Below are 22,842 nucleotides of genomic sequence, written 5' to 3'. Positions count from 1 at the left end.
TGGTGGGCGGGGCCGGTGAACGTGGGCGGGGCCGGCGGCCGTGGGCGGGGGCCGGCGGGTCCTGGTGGTCTGGCCCCGCTCCCGGCCTCCAGGCCTCGCGTCTCCCCTGACGTCCTCCTCTCTCCCCATCTCTCCCGTGGGGTCCGGCAGGTCCGCGTGTCCCTGGCGCCGCAGCCAGGGGTCTTGGCCGAGCCCGTGGGCGTCCACGCCCCGTCCTCCTGCCTCTGCCACGGCGAGCGGACGACGCTGGCGTGGGCCGTGACCCCGCGCGTGGGGGGTGAGCGGCGGGCGGGGCGGGGGGGGGCGGCCCGGGGGGAGGGCGGGGGGGAGGGTGGGCGGCCCGTGGGGAGGGCGGGGGGAGGGAGGAGGGCGGGGGAGGGGGGGCGGGCGGCCCGGGGGGAGGGCGGGGGGGGAGGGCGGGGAGGGGGGCGGGCCCAGGGGGGAGGGCGGGGGGAGGGGGGGCGGCCCGTGGGGAGGGCGGGGGGGAGGGAGGAGGGCGGGGGGAGGGAGGGGCGGGGGGGAGGGAGGAGGGGCGGGGGAGGGGGGCGGGCGGCCCCCACGCCGCCCGGCAGCCCCCGGCGCCTCTTCCCCCAGGCCAGGTGAACCTCACGGGCGTCCTGGAGGCGCTGCAGACCGCGGCACCCTGCGGGAACGAGGCGGGGCCGCCGCCTGGGCCGCTGCTGCCCGACACGGTGGTGAAGACCCTGCGCGTGGAGGTGAGCGGGGGGACGCGGGGCCTGCGCCTGAGGACCAGGCCTGCCCCGCCCCCCTCCTCCCTGCCCCTCCCTCCTCTTCCCCTCCCTCCTCCTCCCCTCCTCCCTGCCCCTCCCTCCTCCTCCCCTCCCTCCTCCTCCCCCTCCCCCTCCTCCCCTCCTCCCTGCCCCTCCCTCCTCCTCCCCTCCCCCTCCTCCCCTCCCTCCTCCTCCCCTCCTCCCTGCCCCTCCCTCCTCCTCCCCCAGCTCCATTCCAGCTTTTCGCTGGCTCTGGGAACTCGGGGTCTGGTGGACGCTTCGGCCCAGGCTGGGTTTGAACCAGTGATCCTCGGGCCTCAGACCCCCGAGTCACGGGGGTGACGGCGCGAGCCTGAGCGTCCGCGCTAGGTTTTCCCCCTCCTTATCTCCCTGTACGGTCGCCATCCCCTTCCTGTTCTTTCCATGCAAAGCTGGAAGGAGTGGAGCGAGAGGAGACTGTCAACGTCCTGTCGTGCGCGTCAGGTAGGTGCCAGCACCGCGGCCACCCCGCAGCCCCAGCTCCCCAGGAGGCCGACACCCGGCTCGAGTGGTGGAGCTCCAGCCTTTAGAAAGCCCAAGGACAGTGCTCAGGCCCTGAGCTCAAGCCCAGGACTGGACAAATAAAAAGTCGAGGAGAAATAGAATATTGGATCTGGAGGAGGAGAGGGGGAGCCTGGGGAGGGATCGCTTCCCCTCCTGGTTCCCCTCTTCCTGGCCCCCCTCTTTTACAAGTGTGTGTCCTCTCCCCAGATGGCCGGATGCCGGAAAAGCTGTCCCTGAAGCTCCCTTCAGACGTGGTGCATGGCTCAGCCAGAGCCACCTACTCGGTTCAGGGTGAGTCAGGAGAGCCAGTGTTGGGGGGGGGGGTGGAGACAGCCACTCTCAGTGAGATTCTAATTCAGGGGTCTCCACACCCACCATGAATGGAGACCCCAACATTCGGATGAGAAGAAAAAAACAAATAGTATTCTGGCTGGGCCCTGGCGGCTCCTGTCTGTCATCCCAGCTACTCAGGAGGCTGAGATGTGAGGATCAAGGTTCAAAGCCAGCCTGGGCAGGAAAGGCCCTGAGACTCTTCCATTAATCATCACACAGAAAAAGCTAGGAATGGAGCTGTGCTCAAATGGTCAAGCGCCAGCCTTGAGCACTGGACTTTATACCCTAGTACCAGTGTATACACACACACACACACACACACACACACACACGCATAGGGCGCTGTCCCCGAGCTTTTTGTGCTCAAAGCTGGCGCTCTACCACTTGAGCCACAGCTCCACTTCCGTTTTTTGCCGGTTCATTGGAGATCAGAGTCTCAAGGACTTTCCTGCCAGGATGAGTCCCGTATTTTCCTACCCCTGCATAGAGCAGAACCCGCGTTCCTCTGCATGTGTTTTTGAAGTCCCTCTCGTTCCTCAGGTGATATACTAGGTGGTGCTGCCATGCAAAACCTCCAGAACCTCCTCCAGATGCCCCATGGCTGTGGGAGCAGAACATGATCCTCTTTGTCCCCAACATCTTTGTGCTGAATTACCTGAACGTGACGGGGCAGCTCACCGAGGAGATCAAGTCCAGAGCCGTCGGCCACCTCGTCAGCGGTGAGAAGCCAGCCCAGAACCACAGTGCTGGGCCGGGTGCCAGCACTCCCGCCCCTCACCCCAGCCACGCCAGGCCAGCAGAGTCCAGGAGGCTCTGGAAGGGAGGAAGGGAGGAAGGGAGGGAGGAAAAGGAAAAGGTGAGGCTCGATGGCTGTATATCTTTTGGGAACTCAAGTCAGCTGCTCTGGCTTTCATGTCTGATGGCCTCTGCTGCGCCTGGGACCTGAGCCTCCTGTCCTCACGCAGAGAACGTGCACCCGTGTTCACGCCTGTCATTCCAGCCGCCCGGGAGGCTGAGAGTTCAGGGTCACAGTTGTGACTAAGCCAGGCAGGAAAGGCTGGGCGGCTCCCATCTCCAGCGAAGCAGCCAAAAAGCCAGACGAGGGGGCGTGGTTCAAGTGGTAGAGCGCCAGCCTTGAGCAAAACCATGAAAGCGAAGCCAGCACGCTAGGCCGTGAGTTCAAGTCCTCGTACTGATCACACACACACACACACACACACACACACTCCGAGATTTCCCATGACACCATCAACGCTTAAAGAGAAATGGTTCTCACTTCCTGCTTCCTTACCAACACGAAAGGAAAAACGTAGTCACTTCATAAACCCTCGAACCCTTCTCTTTCAGGATATCAAACGCAGTTGAATTTTAAGCACAGCGACGGCTCGTACAGCACTTTTGGGGACCAGAATGGCAGAACCCCGGGAAACACTTGGTGAGACGAGAGCTTCCCTGCCCAGCGCCCAGCTCCTCCAGGACGACGTCAGGACTCTAGAAACAGCTCATCTGTGACATGTACAACCCTCCGTGCCAGCGTGTGGCTCTCGCCTGTCATCCCAGCCACTTGGGAGGCAGAGATCTGAGGACTGCGGTTCAAAGCCAGCCTGGGCAGGAACCAGCAAAAAAACTAGAAGTGGAGCTGTGGTTCAAGTCGTAGAGCACCAGCCAAAAAAAAAAAGCTCAGGGACAGTGCTCAGGGCCTGAGTTCAAGTTCTGGGACACACACACACACACACACACACACACACACACACACACACGGCACCTTCCCTGGGGAAACCTTGAAAACTCCATCTCCTGTGGGCACACAGCAGCTAAGTGGCCCAGCACGCAGGGCCTCTGATAGAAGGTGGGGGCAGAGGAGTGGGGAGGACGGGGAGAGGGAGACGGGGAGAAGGAGGTGCCAGTCGGAAAATGCAGTTTGGATTGGGGGGGAGCTTTAGAGGCATCAAAGAATGCTGAAAGAAAAGGAAGGAGAGGAGGAGGAGAGGGAGGAGGAGGAGAAGGAGAAGAGGAAGGAGGAGAGGGAGGGGGAGAGGAGGGGGGGAAGGAGAAGGAGCTGGAGAAGAGGAAGAGGATCAGTGAAACATCAGTGACTCCCCTCTGTAATCCCAGCTACTCAGGAGGGGGAGATGTGGGAATCATAGTTCTAAGCCAGGCAAACCAAAAAGCCCAGGCGTTTGGTTTTTTTATTTTACTCTCCAATGAACTTACAAAATGTTGGACTGGAGGCCTGGGTCAAGTGGTCAGGTGCCCTCTGTGGTCATAAAAAACTGAGTGCTGTAGTTTAAGTCCAAGAACCAGCACAGAAAAGAAAGGAAGGAAGGAAAGAGGGAAGGAAGAAAGGAAGGGAGGGAGGGAGGGAGGGAGGGGAAGGGAAGAGAAAAGGGTGGAAAAGAAAAGTGAAAGCGTCAACTCTGGGAAAAATTGGGGAAAGGAAATATAAAAATCCGTGCTCCCCTCACCCTCCCTCCCACAAGAATCCTCCCCAAATGCCCAGGTCTAGCCCCCAGGAACCCATCAGGAGACCTCTGAACGTGGGGTCCCTCCAGCCTCCATCTTCCTCTCTTTTTTGGCTTTCCAGGCTCACGGCGTTCGTGCTCAAGTCTTTCGTCCACGCACAACCCTACATCTTCGTGGACAGCGGCCACATCACCACGACTTTCCACTGGCTCTTGCGCAAGCAGAAGGAGAATGGCTGCTTTCAGCCCTCAGGGACTCTGCTTAACAATGCCATCAAGGTGACAGAAGTCGCTCCTTCTTTCTGGACCCCCTGAAAACTGTGCTTGCCCTAGGTCTGAGGAGCATTGGGGAAAAGGGAGCTCTGGTGCCCTCCCCCCAACACACCCCGAAATCTACAAGCACATTGGCAGTATTCCATGGAATGCAAAATACTAAACCTCGTGGCTGGGAACTGCGGCCAATCAGGAGGCTGAGATAGGAGGATCGCGGTTCAAAGCCAGCCCTGGGCAGGAGAGGCTGCGAGATTCTTTACTCCAATGAACCACCAAAAAAAAAAAACCCCACAAGTGGCTCAAGTGGTAGAGCACCAGCCAGGAGTGAAAGAACCCAGGCCCTGAGTTCGAGCCCAATGACACACACACACACACACACACACACACTTGTTGACTACAGTTTTAGAGTAACCAGAAAGGATGGAGGGGAAGCCACACAGGACCAAAGAAACCCATGTAGCTGGCCCCCCGGGAAGGAAGAACAAATGTCCTGGGGCCCGGGGTGTTTGAGAATCTCTGCCCCTCCCCCTTCCAGGGAGGCGTTGGGGATGAAGCCACTCTGTCTGCCTATGTCACCATCGCTCTGCTGGAGATGGGACTTCCGGTCACGGTACGTGCCACCGCCCGCCCCAGATGTTTTCAGCCCACCAAAGCCCTGGAGCAGAGGCAGTCTAAGGGAAATCACTACGTGCCAGTTATCTAATGACTTCATTGTTTCATTAATCACATATTATCCATCATTTAATTACATACTTTTATTATTTGTCATTTTGCTTAATTGTGTAGCCAATTCATTTGTTATTCATCATTTAGCTAATTGGCTGATGAACTGATTTAACTATGAATCCCAGAATGGTGATTCTCTGAGGAATTTATTAAGAATCATTTATGTAACTATTTAATTATTGTTTGTTTTAACCAATTATTTAATTAACTTAATGCTTTCTGAATCCCAGAATAATAATTATCTGAGGGAAATTATTTCTTAAGTACCATTTACTTATTCATTTAATTATTGTTGATCATTTATTCCATTACTTAACTTAATTCTTTATGACTCCCAGAACAATAAGTCTCTGAGAGAAATTATTTCTTAAGTACCATTTACTTATTTATTTAATTTATTTAATTGTTGCTCATCATTTATTCAGTTATTTAATTAACTTAATTCTTTATGACTCCCAGAACGATGATTCTCTCAGGGACATTATTTATTAAGTATCATTTACTTAATTGTTTAATTAATGTAATTATTGTTCATCATTTTCTTTATTAGCTACTATTCTTTTGTTTATCTAGTTGTTTTTATTTATTATGTATCGTTTAATTATCTGTTAATTAAATATCGTTTCCTTGATATCTAACTAGGATATATTTTATTGAGCTCTAATGAACAAGGTCGTAAGCCAGGCACTGGTAGTTCACACCAGAGCTACGCAAGATGAGCTCTGAAGATCGCGGTTCAAAGCCAGCCAATGCAGGAAAGTCCCTGCGACTCTCATCTCCAATGAACCATCAAAAAAGTAGGGCCAGGAGCGTGGCCTAGTGGTAGAGTGCTTGCCTAGCATGCATGAAGTCCTGAGTTCGATTCCTCAGTACCACAGACATAGAAAAACCCAGACGTGGTGCTGAGGCTCAAGTGGTAGAACTCCAGCCTGGACAGTGCCCAGACCTTGAGTTCAAACCCCACGACTGGCACAAAACGAGAGCTAGGCCCTTGCCAGCCACACCACGTGGTCACTCTGCTGTTTGGACTCTAAATTTGCACAGAACAGGGGAAGGATTTGTCTGGCATTCTCCTGGAGAGGACTGCCCAGAGTTCTGCTTTTGTGGGGGTTTTGGGGTTTTGGGGGGGGTAAGACCTGGGGCTTGAACTCAGGGCCTGGGCGCTGTCCCTAAACTTCATTTTCTCAAGGTTAGCGCTCCACCATTTGAGCCAAAACGCCATTTCTGGTTTTCTGCTGGTTCCTCGCAGGTAAGAGTCTCCCAGACTTTCCTGCCTGGGCTGGCTTTGAACCGTGATCCTCTTATCTCAGTCTCCTGAGTTGACAGGCGTGAGGGAGCTCTGGTGCCAAGCTGGTTCTGCTGGATGTCATCTTTTTTTTTTTCTTTTTTTAATAGCACATGGTGGTACGGAATGCCTTCTTCTGCCTAGATATGGTGTGGAGATCTATCTCACAGACTCAAGCCAGCCATGTCTACAGCAAGGCGCTGTTGGCCTATGCCTTCGCGCTGGCTGGGGACCAGCTCAAGAGAAACTGGATCCTTGAATCACTGAACAGAGAGGCCGTGAAAGAGGGTAAAAGAACCGCCATGTAAAAATCTTATTAGCTGAGCTCTAATGAGGGTCCTCCATGTACGGGTTAGACATCAGCAATCATTTCTGTACGCTAAAAGATTTTCTCAGTCAGCCCAGCGTGGTGTCTCAAGTCTGTCATCCCAGCTACTCAGGAGGCTGAAATAGGCGGATCGCGGTTCCAAGCCAGCCCGGGCAGGAAAGTTCATGAGACTCTCATCTCCAATGAGCCAGCAGAAGTGGCACTGTGGCTCAAGTGGTCAGGCGCGCCTTGAGCTGAAGAGCTCAGGGATGGCACCCTGGCTGTGAGTTCGAGTCCCACCACCGACCGAAATTGTTTTCTTCTCTTTTTCTTTTTCAAAGAGGATTCTCTCCACTGGGAACGACCCAGAAAAGCTCCAGGAGCGGAAACTCTGGGTTATCACACCAGCACAGCCTCCGCCGAAGTGGAAATGACATGTTACATCCTCTTGGCCTACCTCACTTCCCCGTCTCCCGGGGACCTGTCCACAGCCTCACGCATCGTGAAATGGGTTATCAAGCAACAGAACGCTCACGGGGGCTTCTCTTCCACTCAGGTCTGTGGACAGACTTGAGGGGGTGGGGAGCAGAACGCCCTCATGCATGCATAAACACACTGATGCCGGGAATCGAACCACTGAATCATCCATCTTTATCAAGGATCAGAACAAAGTGCCAGCTTGATTATTGTTGTGAATAGGGATTACCGTTCTTTTGGTTTGGTTTTGGTGCCTGTGGTTCTGGGGCTTTGAACTCAGAATCACAGGCTTTGTCTCTCAAGGCTAGCGTTCTACCATTTGAGCCACCGCGCCACCGCCAGCTTTTTTTCTGCATATGGGGCACTGAGGAATAGAACCTGGGGCTTCGTGTATGCTAGGCCAGCACGCTACCACCAGGCCACGCTCCCAGCCCAGTGAGAAAACTTTTATTCCCCTCCAACACTCAAAGTACCTACAGTGAGTTATAACCCGACTGGAACTGAACTGAAATCACAGTCATGTACTGTTTGTAAGGCACTGGTAGCTGACTCATCCCAGCTACCTATGAGGTTGAGAGCTGAAGATCAAGGTTCAAAACCAGCCTGGATAGGAAAGTCCCCGAGACTCTTATCTCCAATGAACCCAGCAAAAAGCCAGAGTGGTGCTGTGGTTCAAGTGGTAGAGCACCAGCCTTTGAGTCAAATAAAAAGCTCAGGGACAGCACCCAGGCTCTGAGTTCAAGCCCCAGGACACACACACACAATCATCATTGTCCATTAGAACAAAATGATTCTGAAAAACCATAGTAGGGCAGATTTTTCCAAAGCCCTTTTCCTGTCTGTTGGTTCTCAGGATACAGTGATTGCCCTCCAAGCCCTGTCCAAATACGGGGCTGCAACTTTCACCAAGAATGCACAAGCCACTTTAGTCACCGTCAGGTCTCCAGGCGTGTCTCATGACTTCCACGTGGATGACACCAACAGATTGCTCGTTCAGGACATGAGTTTGCCAGAGGTCCCTGGAGATTACAGTGTCACCGTGTCCGGGTCGGGATGTGTATACCTGCAGGTGAGAAGGCCGCAATCTAGGGGGATGCTGGGAATGAAAGAGTCAGGCCCGGCGATGGCATCGGAATTCAGCTATGCAGGTCTGGGAATATATATATATAATTTCCTAATGTAAGTATGGTGTATGTAGAAGAGAATTCAAATGGCGTAAGTCCTTCAAACGGCTAACTCACAGTCCGGCAAAATAAATATCATGAAGTTGCCAATTGAAGTGTTGGGGCTGGGGGAGGGAGGTGTGAGGTCAAGGAAAAGAGGGATAGATGAATAAAAGTCATCATATTCAATTTGTATCCTGTGAAACGGCAAGGACTGAGCAGCCTTGAGCTGAAGGACTCAGGGACAGTGCCCAGGCCTAGAATTCAACTCCCACAACTAACAAAAAAAGATAAAAGATAATAAATAAATGTATATATTTTTAATTTTTTTCTCTGTTTCCCCTCTCCATTTTTTGTTCATTTAGACAATCTTAAGATACAACATTCTCCCCAAGAAAGGAGGAAAAGCCTTCTTCAACTTAGGAGTGGAGACTCTTCCCCCAAGTTGTGACAAAGACGGTGAAGCTGAGAAGAAATTCGAGCTTCACATCAACATCAGGTAAAAAAATCCCAAATCATCACAAGATCTTTCACCGAAAAGATAGGAGGGGAAAAAAATTCATTTTCTTCAGGGTGGCGACAGCGGTTGGGGACTCTAAGACATGAATTTCAAAGTCTGATAGCATTTATTTGTTTGTTGTGTTGGTTCTGGGGCTTGAACTCAGGATCTGGGCGCTGTCTGTGAGGTTTTTTGTTGTTGTTTTTGCTCAAGGCTGGTGCTTTACCATTGAACCACAGCCCCACTTCCAGCTTTTTCTTTTTCTTTTGCCAGTCCTGGGCATGGGCTCAGGGCCTGAGCACTGTCCCTGGCTTTTCTCAAGGCTAGGGCTCTACCACTTGAGCCACAGCACCACTTCTGGCTTTTTGCTACGTATGTGGTATCGAGGAATCGAACCCAGGTCTTGGTGCATGCTAGGCAAGCACTCTACCACTAGGCCAAACTCCTGGCCCCACTTCCAGCTTTTTGATGGTTCACTGGAGATAAGAAGTCTCATACACTTTCCTGCCCCGGGTTGGCTTTGAACTCGGATCCTCAGATCTCAGCCTCCTGAGTAGCTGGGATGAGCCACCGGGCTGGGCCCTGGAGCGTGTATTAGCGAGGACATTTTACTTCCTTCTTATGGAAAAGCTTTGATGCTGAGACGGCGGCGATACTCTGCTTGAAGAGGGTTGGCAACCGTAGCTGGGGGCACAGATTGTGGTAGGCAGAGATCATACATGATTAGAAACTCTAGATAAACTGAGATTTCCACCTTCAGTGGAGACCCAGGTGTTTTTGTCCCCCACAGAAGGTTTAGCTCTGCCTTCACTTCCTAGCTACACCGGGAAACGGCCCAGCTCCAACATGGTTATCGTGGATGTAAAGATGGTTTCTGGCTTTGTGCCTGAGAGAGTCTCGACAAAGCAGGTAAGGCCCCTCTGCCGGTGTGTGCACACCCGATGTGGAATCGGTGCGGATAAACACTGATAATTACGGTAGTCAGGTTGCTTGTATTGATTACAGGCCTGTGGTCCCAGCTACTCGGGAGGCTGAGATCTGAAGATCCCAGTTCAAAGCCAGCCCAGGCAGAAAAGCCCGTGAGACTCTTATCACCCATAAACTACTCAGAAAAAAAAATCCAGAAGTGGTGTGCTGTGGCTCAAGGAGTAGAGTGCCAGCCTTGCACACAAATAGACTCAGAGACAGCGCCCGGGCCCTGAGTTCAAGCCCCACAACTGACTGAAAGAAAAAAAAGAAGATTTGCTTCTTCAAATTTGCCTCTCCAGAGCACATTTTCATCTCTTTGTTTTGTTGGTGGTGTTGTTCTCATCTTCTTGGTCATTGTGGTTGTGTCGTGACGTGGGCTTGAACCCGGGGGCTTTCGGCTCTTGGCTTAGCCTTTCTCTCAAGGCTGGTACTCAACCACTTGAGCCACGTCTCCACTCTCAGCTCCCAGATGGTTAATTGGAAATAAGAAGCACAGATGTGTCTGCCTTGGGCCTTGATCCTCCGATCTCAGCCTCCTGAGTGGTTAGAACCACGGGTGTGAGCCACCGGCCCCTGGCAGCTAATTATTACTAATTTTACTGACAGAAACAGCAGTCGTTGATGTAAAATTCAGCCCCCAGGAAGAAAACGTCCTTCATTTCCTCCTTCTGGCTTGTGCTCTTTCTCCACAGCTCCAAAGCCGGGCTGACATCCAGAAGACAGAAGTGAACACCAATCATGTCCTCATTTACCTGGAAAAGGTGAGAGTCTGCAGGACTGCCTGTCCCTGGCACACAACCCCCCATCCATCATGTTGGATTCCTTTTTTTGTCAGTTGTGGGGCTTGAACTCAGGTCCTGAGCTCTTCAGCTCAAGGCTGGCGCTCTACCACTTGAGCCACAGCACCACTTGCAATTTTCTGGTGTTTCATTAGAGATCAGAGTCTCATAGACTTTGCTGCCCACGGCTGGCTTTGAACTCGATCCTCAGATCTCAGCCTCCGGAGTAGCTGCAATTACAGGCGTGGGCAAAAGCACCAGGCCTTGGTTGCCTTGGCTTGGCATACATGGATATGTCAGGAGTTGAACATGGAGGAGGAGGTGGTAACTAAGTTAGAATCAGGCTGTAATTCTAACTACATTCTCCTCTCTCCCCAGCTAACCAGTGAGACCATGGGTTTCCATTTCTTGGTAGAACAAGACGTCCCAATAAAGAACTTACAACCAGCCACAGTAAAGGCCTACGATTACTATGAGACTGGTGAGTGGCACTCAGTCAGGCAGAGCTTCGATAGGAACAAAATGACCCATTGAGCCCCATAGCTCATCATGTAACCCCAGCTGTTCAGAGCCTGAGCTCTGAAGATCTTGGTTCTAAGACAACCTGAGCAGGAAAGCTTATGAGACGCCTTTTAATCTCTAATTAACTACCCTCCAAAAAAAACAGACACAGAGATTGGTTCAAGTGGTAGAGCACCAGCCTTGAGTAAAAAAAGAAGAAAAAAAGCTAAGGAATAGAGCTCTGGGCCCTGAGTTCAAGCCCTGGTATGGCACACACACACACACACACACACACACACACACACACACACACACACACACATTTTTTTAGATTAAGGAAGGTCTAAAAAGGAAAGCTCAACTCCAGTGAAAAATCTTCCAGGGATTCATTGGTTTCACTGGGCATACCGCTGTCTTCCAGCCTTACCTCAGTCTCCACCAGTCACAGAGGTTGTCGTCGTGTAGAAGTCATTTTATCTCTTTTATTCCCCTTGGCTCTCACCATGTCTCTGCAGCGGGCTGACCCGTGTCCAATCCATCTTTGTATTTCAGATGAATACGCCATTGAAGAATACAACGCCCCCTGCAGAGCCGGTAAAGTAGACATAGTTATTGAATTTATACGCTAGGGACTCACGCCTCCTCATCCCAGCTACTGAGGAGGCTGAGATCTGAGGATCCTGGTTCGAGGCCAGCCCGGACAGGAAACTCTGTGAGACTCTGCTCTCCCCTGAGCGGCCAGAAAACCAAAAGTGGTGCTGTGGCTCAAGTGGTAGAGCTCCAGTCTTGCGTGAAAAAGCTCAGGGACAGCACCAAGGCCCTGAGTTCAAGTCCCAGGGTTGGTCCACCAAAAAAAAAAAAGGAGCTTTGATTAATACTTGAATGTGCAAAGTTGTTCTTCTCATAGGTCATGAAATTTTCTTAATATTTTTTTTTGATCTGTTCTTCTGCTGTTTAGAATCCGAACAAAGAAATGCTTGAAAAGGGAAATGTGAATTTCATCAAAGGAACTTCTCCCTAAATGAACAGAGAGTGAGTGAGAAAGAGGAGAGAGAAAGAAAAAAAGAAGATGGTAGACACATGAGATTTGTATGTTGAATAAATGTGTGATATTTAGAATCCTCTCTCTTTTTTTTTTTGTCAGTCTTGGGACTTGAACTCAGGGCCTGGGCGCTGTCTCTGAGCTTTTTCATTCAAGACTGGTGCTCTACCACTTGAGCCATATCACCACTGCTGGCTTTTTGCTGGTTTGCAGCCTTAGAAGGCTCCCAGACTTTTCTGTCCAGGCTGGCCTCCAATCGCAATCCTCAGGTCTCAACCTCCTGTGAGAGCTAGGATGACCGGTGGGAGCCAGCGGCGCCCAGTTTATTCCAGATGCCTTTGTTCTGATCCTTTGCCTGATCAGTGCCGCCCTTCCTCTCCTCCTCCTCCTCCTCCTCCTCCTTCTTCTCCTCCTCCTCCTTCTTCTTCTCATATTCCCAGCATTGTCCTGAGCGATGCCTTACCTGGTCTGCTTCCACGCTCTTACCTGACGGTTGCTGTGTCCACGCTGTGAGTTCACACAGAGAGGAGGCTGGAGCGTTGGGGACATTTTAACAGGCTGGCCTGTGGCGGTCCAGTGCCTGACAGGCTGCAGCGGGGCGTGGTGGCGCGGGCGTGTCATCCCAGCCACTCACAGGCTGAGACCTGAGGATGGAGTTCCAGGCCAGGGTGGGCAGGGAAGTCTCTCGGTGAGACTCTCATCTCCAATGAACCAGCAAAAAGCCAGAAGAGGAGCTGTGGTTCAAGTAGTAAAGAAACAGCCTAGAGAGGAAAAAACCTAGGGATCACACTCAGGTCCTGAGATCAGGATGTATTCTTTATTTGTATGTGTATATACACAATAGTGTATGTATATATATATATAGCATATATATACGTTATTGTATACACATAATAAACAGTAATAAGTATAATGCATATGTAAAATATATTATAAATGTTCATTATATATGATATACTATGTGTATATCACTTATAATACATGATATATAATACATCTTATATATTGAATATTTTATATAAACATAACCAAGTGTCAGTAGTTTACACGTATAATCTTAGCTGCTCAGGAGGCTGAGATCTGAGGATCCAGGTTCAAAGCCAGCCCAGGCAAGAGAGTCCATGAGATTCTGATCTCCCATGAACCACCAGAAAAGCTGCAAGTGGAGTTGTGGCTCAAGTGACAGAGGACCAGCCTGGAGTGAAAAAGCCAAGTGACAGAACAGGCCCTGAGTTCCAACCCCAGGAGCAGCAGCGAAATAAACAAACTAACTGGAGATGAGTGTGCACACTGGATAAAAGAGCGAGTGACGCCCCTGCCACGTGGAAATGCTCCTGCAGCCTGGGAACCCCTTGTCTTCGCAGGCTGCTCAGCCTCTGGAAATTTCCTGACCAAACAAAGACACCTCTGTTGAGAACAGGCTCCATCTTACAGCACACAGCTGACACCCGTGGAGTGTCACATTACATCCCGGGACTCACGTGGTGGGATTGAACGCAGAGCCATTTATCCACTTCCACGCCTCCTCCGGCAGTGTGTGATTTAGTCCAATCCAGTAGAGGCTTTTGTCATGTTCCAGAAAGTTCTGCAGGAGCCTCTGAGATAGGAGAACAAATGACAACCAGACTTTGTGTGTGAGTGTGTGTGTGTGTGTGTGTGCGTGCGCGTGTGTGGTGTGTATGTGTGGTGTGTGTGTGCGCGCACCAGTCCTGGGGCTTGAACTTGTGGCCTGAGCACTGTCCCTGAGCTCTTTTGCTGAAGGCTGGCACTCTACCATTTGAGCCACAACCCATTTAGGACGTTTTGGTGGTTCATTGTGATAACAGCCTCACAGGCTTTTTTTATGCCTGAGCTGGCTTTGAACCAGGATCCTCAGATCTCAGCCTCCTGAGTAGGTGGGGTACAGACGTGAGCCACCAACTGTGTTTATTCTATTCATCCCCTAACATCCAGTGTCATAACACAAAAAAGAATTCCCTCACTTCTCGTAAGGGTTAATTCTGCTTTCTCTGTGATATTTCTCTTAGGTAGATGCATCCATACACAGATGTAGATACCTACCTGCAAAAATATAGATGAAAAACAAAGATAGATGAGTTATACAGATAAACATATACAAATAGGATAGAGAAAAAAGCTAGAATAGTCTGGGAGTGTGGCCTAGTGGTAGAGTGCTTGCCTAGCATGCACAAAGCCCTGGGTTCCATTACTTGGTACCACATATACAGAAAAAAGCTGAAATTCATGCTGTGGCTCAAGTGGTAGAGTTCTAACCTTGAGAAAGCCCAAGGACAATGCCCAGGCCCTGAATTCAAGCCCCAGGACTGGTAATAAAAAAGATAAATGCACGCATACATATACTCAGAAACATGGATACATACAGAATATCTGGAATCTAAAAGATATAGAGGTAGATACATAAATACAAAAGTAGAGAAAAAGAAAAGCAAAAGGATGGATAGATGGATGGTTGGATGGGTGGATAGGTGGATGGATGGATGGATGGATGGATGGATGACTGATGATGGTTGATGGATGTGGATGGATGGATAAATGACTGATGATGGTGGATGGGTAGATGGATGGATGGATGGATGGATGGATGGATGGATGGTTGGATAGGTGGATGGGTGGGTGAATGGATGGATGGATGGATGGATGGATGGATGACTGATAATGGTTGATGGATGTGGATGGATGGATGGAGGATGGATGACTGATGATGGTTGATGGATGTAGATGGATGGATGGATGGGTGGGTGGATGGAGGATGGATGGGTGGATGAATGGACGGATTGATGGATGGATGACTGATAGTTGCTGGATGTGGATGGATGGAGGGGTGGATGGTGATGGAGGATGGAGGATGATGATGGAGGGATGGTGGGAAGGTGGATAGTGATTGGATGCATGTAGACAGAGGCATATGTACAGAACGTTTGGTGAGAAGTGCAGAGATCCTGGCCGGGGTCCCAGGCTGCTGACTTCCAGGAAGACATTTCACCCCACCCCCGCTCACCAGCTCCTCCGGATCGCGAATGAGCAGCAGGCTGGATTCCTTAGTGGAGCAGTCAGCCAGACTGTCACGCCAAGTCACAGACGTGGATGATAAGAAGAGGAGGCACTTGTCTCCACGCTGCTGCCACGACAGGGGGCACGAGGCCAGGGGCACTGTCTCCACTGGAGAAACAGGCAGAGGTTGACCTTCCACCACCCAGGCCCCACCATGCACACGTCACCCAGGCTGGTGAGGGGGGAGAAATTCAAGCCACAGTCAACCACCATTGTGGTGATGACAGGAAAGTTTGAAAGAAACATTGAAACCGGGATTTCAGACCTCGGGCCCAGTCCAGTAGCTCCCTGCATTAGTACCGGCCACCCCTGGTCTTCTGTCCAGTCAGAGGAGCTGGATTTCAGGGCAGCACCTCAAGACATCTCGGGGCTTCAGGTTAAACAGGGAGAATTGGGGGACAGGGGTGAGAAAGATCTGCAGAGTGACCACAGCCCCCGGGGAGGCCTATTTGACCTTGAGTGCCATCTTTGTCCTTGAGAGAGACTGGGAAGTTGCTGTCTTGATTCCAGGATGGACGAGGGGTGAGGTGAGCATCTGAGTTAGGGCTGTGGGCTTTGAGATGCTCAGGAAAAAGAAGGCACTGCCCGGGGGTGGGGGGGCTGTGTGCTCGCCATGCGCTATGCTTCTTCCAGAACCTTCTCGTGCCTTCTAGAAACCATCACAAAGGGGCTGCAACAGAGATTAGCTGGGATTGCAAGGCTCGCATATAGAGTCGGGGGGTCATTGAGGTGATCCCCAGGCCCCAGAAAACGCATCTCGGAAGGCTAGTGCTCTACCACTTGAGTCACAGCGCCACCTCCAGCTTTTTCTAGCACTAGGCCACACTCCCAGCCCAGACTTTAGTCTCAGAGGAAAAACACACAATGGCGCCATGTCTCTGCGCCTCTGATCATATACCGTCTTTATCCACGTGAGCTCCAGGAAATGGGCACCAGGGGGGGGGTTTCCTCTGCATCGCTGTATTTCTTGGCTTTGCTTTCCTGTCGTGTGTGTTGCTGTCTCTGTCTGAGGTGGGCACAGACGTGGAGGGACGAAAGGGTAAACAAAGGCAGCTGTGGTCCTGTCTGGACTCTACGGTCCCCAAAGAAACGCACTGGTGACGTGACGTGTGGAATTGTCACCCCTCCATCCATCACCTCTGCCATCACAGATTTCTTAGACTTTGAAAAAAAAACTCATCTTTAACATTATTGGAGGACACACGATACAGACAGAGGCAGTCGCTCACACCTGTAATCCCAGCTGCATGTGAGGACGGAGGTGCTAAGCCAGCTTGGGCAAACAAGTGAACAAGACTCTTATCTCCAATTCAGCACACACACGCACACACACACACACACACACACACACACACACACACACACACAACCATAAGTGGAGGAGGTGTGGCTCAAGTGGCAGAGTGCTTTGAAGGTGGATCCTCAGATGGCAGCCTGCCGAGCAGCTGGGTGGACAGGTCCTGAGTTCAAATCTTAGTACCAGAATCCCCCCCCCCAAAAAAATGGAGATTCTTTCTTAGGGTTCACAAGGCTTCAGTACTTTCTAGCCTTGGGCCCCAGTTCAGATCCAATAGAAGCCCTTTATTCTCTCCCCACTGGTTATGAAATATCTCCTATGATTTTACCGGCTTGTGTCTTGGGCCACCTGCATTTATCTAGCCAAAATATATATTTTCCGTCCATCAGTGAGTCAGCGAGGGAACTCCTCTGGCAATAAATAACAGAAAAACAACCAGCAGTTTCTTAAACAAACATCCAAGTCCAGAGTTTGCTATTCCAAAGTTTGTGCACCAACCACCCGTTCGTGCTTCTCACCCACACATGCGTCCATGTTTTGAAATCACTTAGCAAACACGTCTTCATACCCATGCTTACTTGTTCTCTTTACCTGTCTCCTTCCTTCCTTTCTGCCAGTTCCAAGGCTCAATCTCAAGTTCTGGGCGCTATCCCTGAGCTCTTCAGCTGAAGGCTGGCGCTTAACCACTTGAACCACGCCACCACGTCTGGTTTTCTGATGGTTCCTTGGAGGTGAGAGTCTCACAGACTTTCCTGCCCAGGCTGAATTTGAACCTCAGATCTCAGCCTTCTGAGTAGCTGGGGTGACAGGCGTGATGTCTGGCTGGATGGAGTTTTCCCGCAGATTGTGCTTTGATCCTTTTCATTAGTTTATCCAAGCCGGGTATGGATGGCTCACAACGGGTCACTCCAGCTACTCAGGAGGCTGAGATCTTGAGGCTCAAGGTTCAAACCCAGCCTGGGCAGGAAAGTCTGTGAGACTCTAACCTTCGATTAAACACACACACACACACACACACACACACACACACACACACACAGCCAGAACTGGCACTGTGGCTAAAGTGGTAAAGCACTAGCCGTGAGCCAAAGAAGCTCAAGGGCACTGCCCAGAGTTCAAGCCCCAAGGACTGGCACAAAAATAATAATAATAAAATGAAGAATGTGTCTGCCTGAACTGGCTTGAACTGTGATCCTCCCTTAGTCGCTGGGATTATAGGCCTGTGTTCCCGGCAGTGGTCTTGAGTGTGCTTCTGTTGAAGGTGGATGACATGAAGCAGATGCATGCATTTCCTCCACTTACAGGAAACACACTCCAGGAGGAGAGTCGCATAAGTTATCACCGTACAATCACCACAAATGCACACACATTCCTATCAGGGACTCGATAGGGTTGCAACACAAAGGAAAAAGAGTTTTTCTTGTTTATTTTTCCTAAAACCTTTCTACCTCAGAATCTTCCCTTTTTTTTCCAATTCCCAAATACTTATTTATTTTTCTTTCTCTTTTTCTTTTTTTTTTTTTTTTGCCAGTCCTGGGGCTTGAACTCAGGGCCTGAGCACTGTCCTTGGGCTTTCTCAAGGTTGGAGCTCTACCAGTTGAGCCACAGCACCACTTCTGGCTTTTTCTATGTATGTGGTACTGAGGAATCAAACCCCGATCTTCCTGCATGCTAGACAAGCACTCTACCACTAGGCCACACTCCCAGCCCCCAAATATTTCTTGTTTGTTATTAATATCATGGATTCCCCCTCCCTGTATTCTGTTTGTCTTTATTTTTCCTTTGTTTTCTCTTTTCTCTAACTCTTTCTTTTCCTTTTCCCTTTCAAAGAAAAAAAAAAAGGTTTGTGGAGCCTTCCACTTATTTGGCTTAGGCCTCCAGTGTCAAAGTACTTGTCTCTTAATACAGCCAAGAAATAATCAGACTACTATTGATTCCACAGAGATACTCAATAAAAACAGGCAGAAATTTAATAATACCAATCTGTCAATTATCTCGACAATTGAGGATCGGATCCCTTCCTGGTTTAAGTAAATAATCTTGAAATATTTAGTTATTTCTGCTTCTTAAAGCCAATTGATAATTTCAGCGATTCAGGAGGCCGAGATTTGAGGATCGCAGTTCAAAGCCAGGCCAGGCAAAAAAATCCATGAGACTCTCATCTTCAATGAACTAGAAAATTAGAAAGTGGTAGAACTTTCTCAAGCTGAAGAGCTCAGGGACAGTGTTCAGGCCCTGAGTTCAAGACCAAGTACTAACACAGTTTTTGCTTGTTTAATGTGTGTGTGTGTGTGTGTGTGTGTGTGTGTGTGTGTGTGTGTGTTTGCCAGTCCTGGGGCTTGAGCTCTGGGCCTGGGCACTGTCCTTGGTCTTTCTCAAGGCTGGAGCTCTGCCATTTGAGCCACAGCACCACTTCCAGCTTTTTCTGTGTATGTGGTACTGAGGGATCGAACCCAGGGCTTCATGCATGCTAGGTAAGCATTCTACCACTAGGCCACATTTCCGGTCCCAGAATTTTTTTTTAATTTGAAATTCTGTTATACTTTGAATCAATGTCATCTGAAATCATTTGTAATATTTTTCTTTCTTTTTGAATATTATTAACAAATTCAAGCCTCTAAACTGGCAGAACTAAGCTGGAAGCAGAGCCCTGGTTCAAATGGTAGAGCATCAGCCTTGAGCAGAAAAAACTTAAGGACAGGGGCCGGGAGTTTGGCGTAGTGGTAGAGTGCTCGCCTAGCATGCACGAAGCCCTAGGTTCAATTCCTCAGTACCACATACATAGGAAAAGCTGAAAGTGGCACTGTGGCTCAAGTGGCAGAGCTCTAGCCTTGAAGAAAATGTGTCCAAGGACAGTGCCCAGGCCCTGAGTTCAAGCCCCAGGACAACAACAACAACAACAACAAAACACTAAAGGACAGTATCAGGCTGAATTCAAGCCCTGAAACAGGCAGAATTTGTTTTTCACTTGACATTCTGTTACACTTGAAAACAGTATAATGTGAAATCCTGCCACCATGTGTCATTTCTTATTTCATGTGCTATAACAAGTCACTCTGACCTAGCCAAAAAAAAAAAAAAAATCTCCTGATAATTCCTTTGTTAAAATGTTGCTTTGGCTGGGAGCTCGTGGCTCCCGCCTGGCCTCCCAGCTACTCAGGAGGCTGAGATCCAAGGCTCACAGTTCAAAGCCAGCCGGGGCAGAAAAGTCTATGTGACTTTAATCCGTAGCGAACCAGCAAAAAGCCGGAAGTGGAGCTGTGGCTCAAGTGGTAGAGCACCAACCTTGAATGAAAAAGCTTAGGGACACTGAGTTCAAGCCCCAATACACACACACACACACACACACACACACACAGAAAAGAAAAAGAAAAGCAAGATACTATGTGGAAAATGAACCATACAACTTGCAGGTGGGGATGGGAGACAAAAAAAACTGGGAGAGAAAACAGGGAAGGGTTGAAAGAAGAATCTAACTTATAAAACTGTCACCCCTCTGCCCCTCCCATTCTCATAACAATTAAAAAATATGCAAAGTATTTCTCCCTTATGAAAATCCAACCAACAGCTTTGCTGTTCTGCTTCTCCTGAGCTCTGACGTCTATTCAACTGAGAAAATCTCGTAGGAATATTCACATTTAAATAGCTAACAAAGCCCCCCCCAAAAGATATTGTCGCTTCCTCCTCCTCCCAGGCCTTCTGCTCCGGCCCAGCTGTTCCCTGTTTCCTTACTTCACCACCCCCTCCCTAGGCCTCCGTGAACAGCTGGAACACATTTCTTTTCTCATTTCCGGGGACAACATCTCCTAAACGTGGAAGCCAGCACCCCTTTAACAACCTTCAGTAGCTCACCAGCACCCACCCCAAGGCCTTCTGGCCTCCTGGATTCGCTTCCCTTCCCTTGGGTTAATTTTCTAAATTCCACTGAGAGCAATCACTTTATGAAACAAATCTGAAGCTTACCAGTGAGCTCAAATGTCTCCATGTTGCCAAATCCCTGTGCCACTGGAAGCTGGATTACTTTATCATGCTTCTAAGCTGGTCTCTGTCTCTCTCTGTCTCTCTCTCTCTCTCTCTCTATATATATATATCATATATTAATACATATATTATATAATGTAATATAATATATATTGTATATATTATATAATTGAATATAGATACTGAATGTATATGTGTGTGTGTATATATGTATATATATATATATGTGTATATATATATATATACACACTGGTTGGTCCTGGGACTTGAACTCCAGGCACTGTCCCTGAGCTCTTCAGCTCAAGGCTGGTGCTCTACCACTTGAGCCACGGCACCACTTCCAGTTTTCCGATGGTACATTGGTGATAAGACTCTCCTGGTCTTCCCCTGCCCAGGCTGGCTTTGAACCACGATCCCCAGATCTCAGGCTTGAGCTACCAGCACTTGCCTTTCCATCTGTTTTCCATCCACATAAAAAGTCGGAACGGTCGGTGTGTATGTGTTTGTGCTTGTTTGGCCATTGTCTCTTAAGATTTGCACAGTGTCTGGCCCTCGTGAGATCCGTACTAAGTTACACAATAATCCTGTCATTGCTGGGAATGTATTGATGGACAAATGAATTATTAAACTGTGTCTAGAGGATGGGAGAGGAAAATGTAATGGCAGGAAAGGGCATTTGTGTCTATACCACAGAGAAGAACAGAAAGGTGACACTGCCCAAGATGTATCTGAGCCCATGCCAGTGGCTCACGTCTGTCACCCCAGCTACTCAGGAGGCTGAGATCTGAGGATCGCAGTTCAAAGCCAGCCTGGGCAGGAAAGTCCATGAGACTCTGATCTCCAATGAACCAGCAAAAAAGCCAGATGCAAAAAAGCCAAATGTAGCAAAAAAAAAAAGGGGGGGGGAAACACTGTCCAAAAAAATGGACTCTTTATCTAACTAATATAGCTGTCCCCTTCTGCATATCACTTTGATTAATAACAATTTTGCAAAGGAGGGGCAAGTTTTCTTTTTTCTTTTTTAAGCCAGATGTTGGAGCCATGGCTCAAGTAATAGAGTGCTAGCCTTGAGCGAATAAAAGCTGAGTAACAGCATCCAGGCCTGAGCTCAAGCCCAGGACTGGCTTGCCCACTCAAAAAAAAATAATAATAATAAGGGCCAGGAGTGTGGCCTAGTGGTAGAGTGCTTGCCTAGCATGCATGAAGACCCAGCTTCGATTCCCTGGTACCACATGCATAGAAAAAAGCTGGAAGTGGTGCTGAGGCTCAAGTGGTAGAGCTCTAGCCTTGAGAAAACCCAAGGACAGTGCTCAGGCCCTGAGCTAAAGCCCCAGACTGGCAAAAACAAAACAAAACAAAAATAATAATAATAAGAAATTTGTATACCAGATGGGAAAAACAACTGGGACACTAATTAGACACAGTAGATGAAAGCTTATTCATTTATTTTTGCCGCACTCAAAAGTTGTTTTTGTTCTTTTGGTTTTTTGTGGGTCATGGAGCTTGAACTCTGGGTCTGGACACTGTCCCTGAGCTCTTCAGCTCAAGGCTACCACCCTATCCCTTGAGCCACAGCGTCACTTCCCGTTTTCTAGTGATTAATTGGAGATAAGAGTCTATGGTCTTTTGTGCCAGGGCTGGCTTTGAACTTCAATCCTCAGATCTCAGCCTCCTGAGTAGCTAGGATTACAGGCTTAAGGCACCATAGCTGGCTATTCAAAGCTTATTTTAAGGACTTGTTACTTATTTTCTTTCTCCACAGGTCCCTATTATTATTATTATTATTATTATTATTATTATTATTATTATTATTGTGATTATTCCCTGATGCTGTCTTAACCATTGAGCTCTCCAACCCTGTAGGGGAATCTTCTGGAATCTTTGCCAATTATCATGGTAAATTATCTTATTTTGGCCAGGAGTTTGGCCTAGTAGAGTGCTGGCCTAGCATGCCTGGGTTTGATTCCTCGGTACCACTTACATAATAAAAGCCACAAGTGGTGCTGTGGCTCAAGTGGTAGAGCTCTAGCTTTGAGAAAGTCCAAGGAAAGCGCTCAGGCCCTGAGTTCAAGCCCCAAAACTGGCATCATCATCATCATAAAATTATCTTGAGTCTGTTTTAAATCCACTTGAGGATCCAGAAAAAAGACTGCCTTTTTTTTTCCTTCTTTTTAAGAGGAAAGCTTAGGCAACGCTAATAAACTCCTTTACTATACAAACAGATAAATAACCATCAATTGTAAAAACCCAGGGGAAAAAAAATACACTGCCGGGAATAAAATGTTAAAGCCTCCAGGAATCTGGGTCGTTTGCCAGAAAATAGACTTTGGCTGTAACCAGGCCTTGCAGAGACCTTTGCTTCCATAAATGCTGTGGGTGGACCTTGTGTTTGTTCAGGGGAC

The 22,842-nt window shown here is 49.2% G+C and overlaps 2 protein-coding genes across 2 annotated transcripts in view; one reads left to right on the top strand and one right to left on the bottom strand.

Annotated features, from left to right (window-relative positions):
* Window positions 1-12,167, top strand: part of LOC150042054 (pregnancy zone protein-like) — a 30,801-nt gene extending 18,634 nt beyond the window's left edge. Inside the window, 18 exon segments of the mRNA XM_090325196.1 lie at window positions 151-277; window positions 595-716; window positions 1,163-1,214; window positions 1,482-1,565; window positions 2,148-2,213; window positions 2,216-2,326; window positions 2,955-3,042; window positions 4,192-4,348; window positions 4,878-4,952; window positions 6,464-6,641; window positions 7,002-7,216; window positions 7,991-8,206; window positions 8,666-8,799; window positions 9,618-9,708; window positions 10,461-10,529; window positions 10,926-11,028; window positions 11,601-11,642; window positions 12,007-12,167. Of these exon segments, the coding sequence (XP_090181322.1) occupies window positions 151-277; window positions 595-716; window positions 1,163-1,214; window positions 1,482-1,565; window positions 2,148-2,213; window positions 2,216-2,326; window positions 2,955-3,042; window positions 4,192-4,348; window positions 4,878-4,952; window positions 6,464-6,641; window positions 7,002-7,216; window positions 7,991-8,206; window positions 8,666-8,799; window positions 9,618-9,708; window positions 10,461-10,529; window positions 10,926-11,028; window positions 11,601-11,642; window positions 12,007-12,029 (1,953 nt within the window). The 3' untranslated portion in view covers window positions 12,030-12,167.
* Window positions 12,168-13,567: 1,400 nt separating this feature from the next.
* On the bottom strand, window positions 13,568-20,444 carry LOC150042053 (killer cell lectin-like receptor subfamily B member 1). The gene is made up of 3 exons (XM_090325193.1): window positions 20,423-20,444; window positions 15,095-15,270; window positions 13,568-13,687 (listed from the first exon to the last, which is right to left on the bottom strand). Exons 1-3 carry the CDS (start codon window positions 20,442-20,444, stop codon window positions 13,568-13,570), a joined length of 318 nt encoding a protein of 105 aa, XP_090181319.1.
* Window positions 20,445-22,842: the final 2,398 nt, after the last annotated feature.

The sequence above is a fragment of the Megascapheus bottae genome, chromosome 37 (genome assembly GCF_031878675.1).
Source record: "Megascapheus bottae isolate mThoBot1 chromosome 37, mThoBot2.hap1, whole genome shotgun sequence".
NCBI lineage: Eukaryota > Metazoa > Chordata > Mammalia > Rodentia > Geomyidae > Megascapheus > Megascapheus bottae.
This window is presented reverse-complemented; position numbering and strand designations above follow the sequence as displayed.

Excerpts from the sequence above, each read along its gene's own strand:
- LOC150042053 (XM_090325193.1), bottom strand. The coding sequence starts at position 20,444 with ATGGAGACATTTGAGCTCACTG. Across the intron at positions 15,271-20,422 it reads GGAGACATTTGAGCTCACTG|TGGAGACAGTGCCCCTGGCC; the intron begins GTAAGCTTCAGA and ends CTGTTTCTCCAG. Across the intron at positions 13,688-15,094 it reads AGCTGGTGAGCGGGGGTGGG|AGGCTCCTGCAGAACTTTCT; the intron begins GTGAAATGTCTT and ends CTCCTATCTCAG.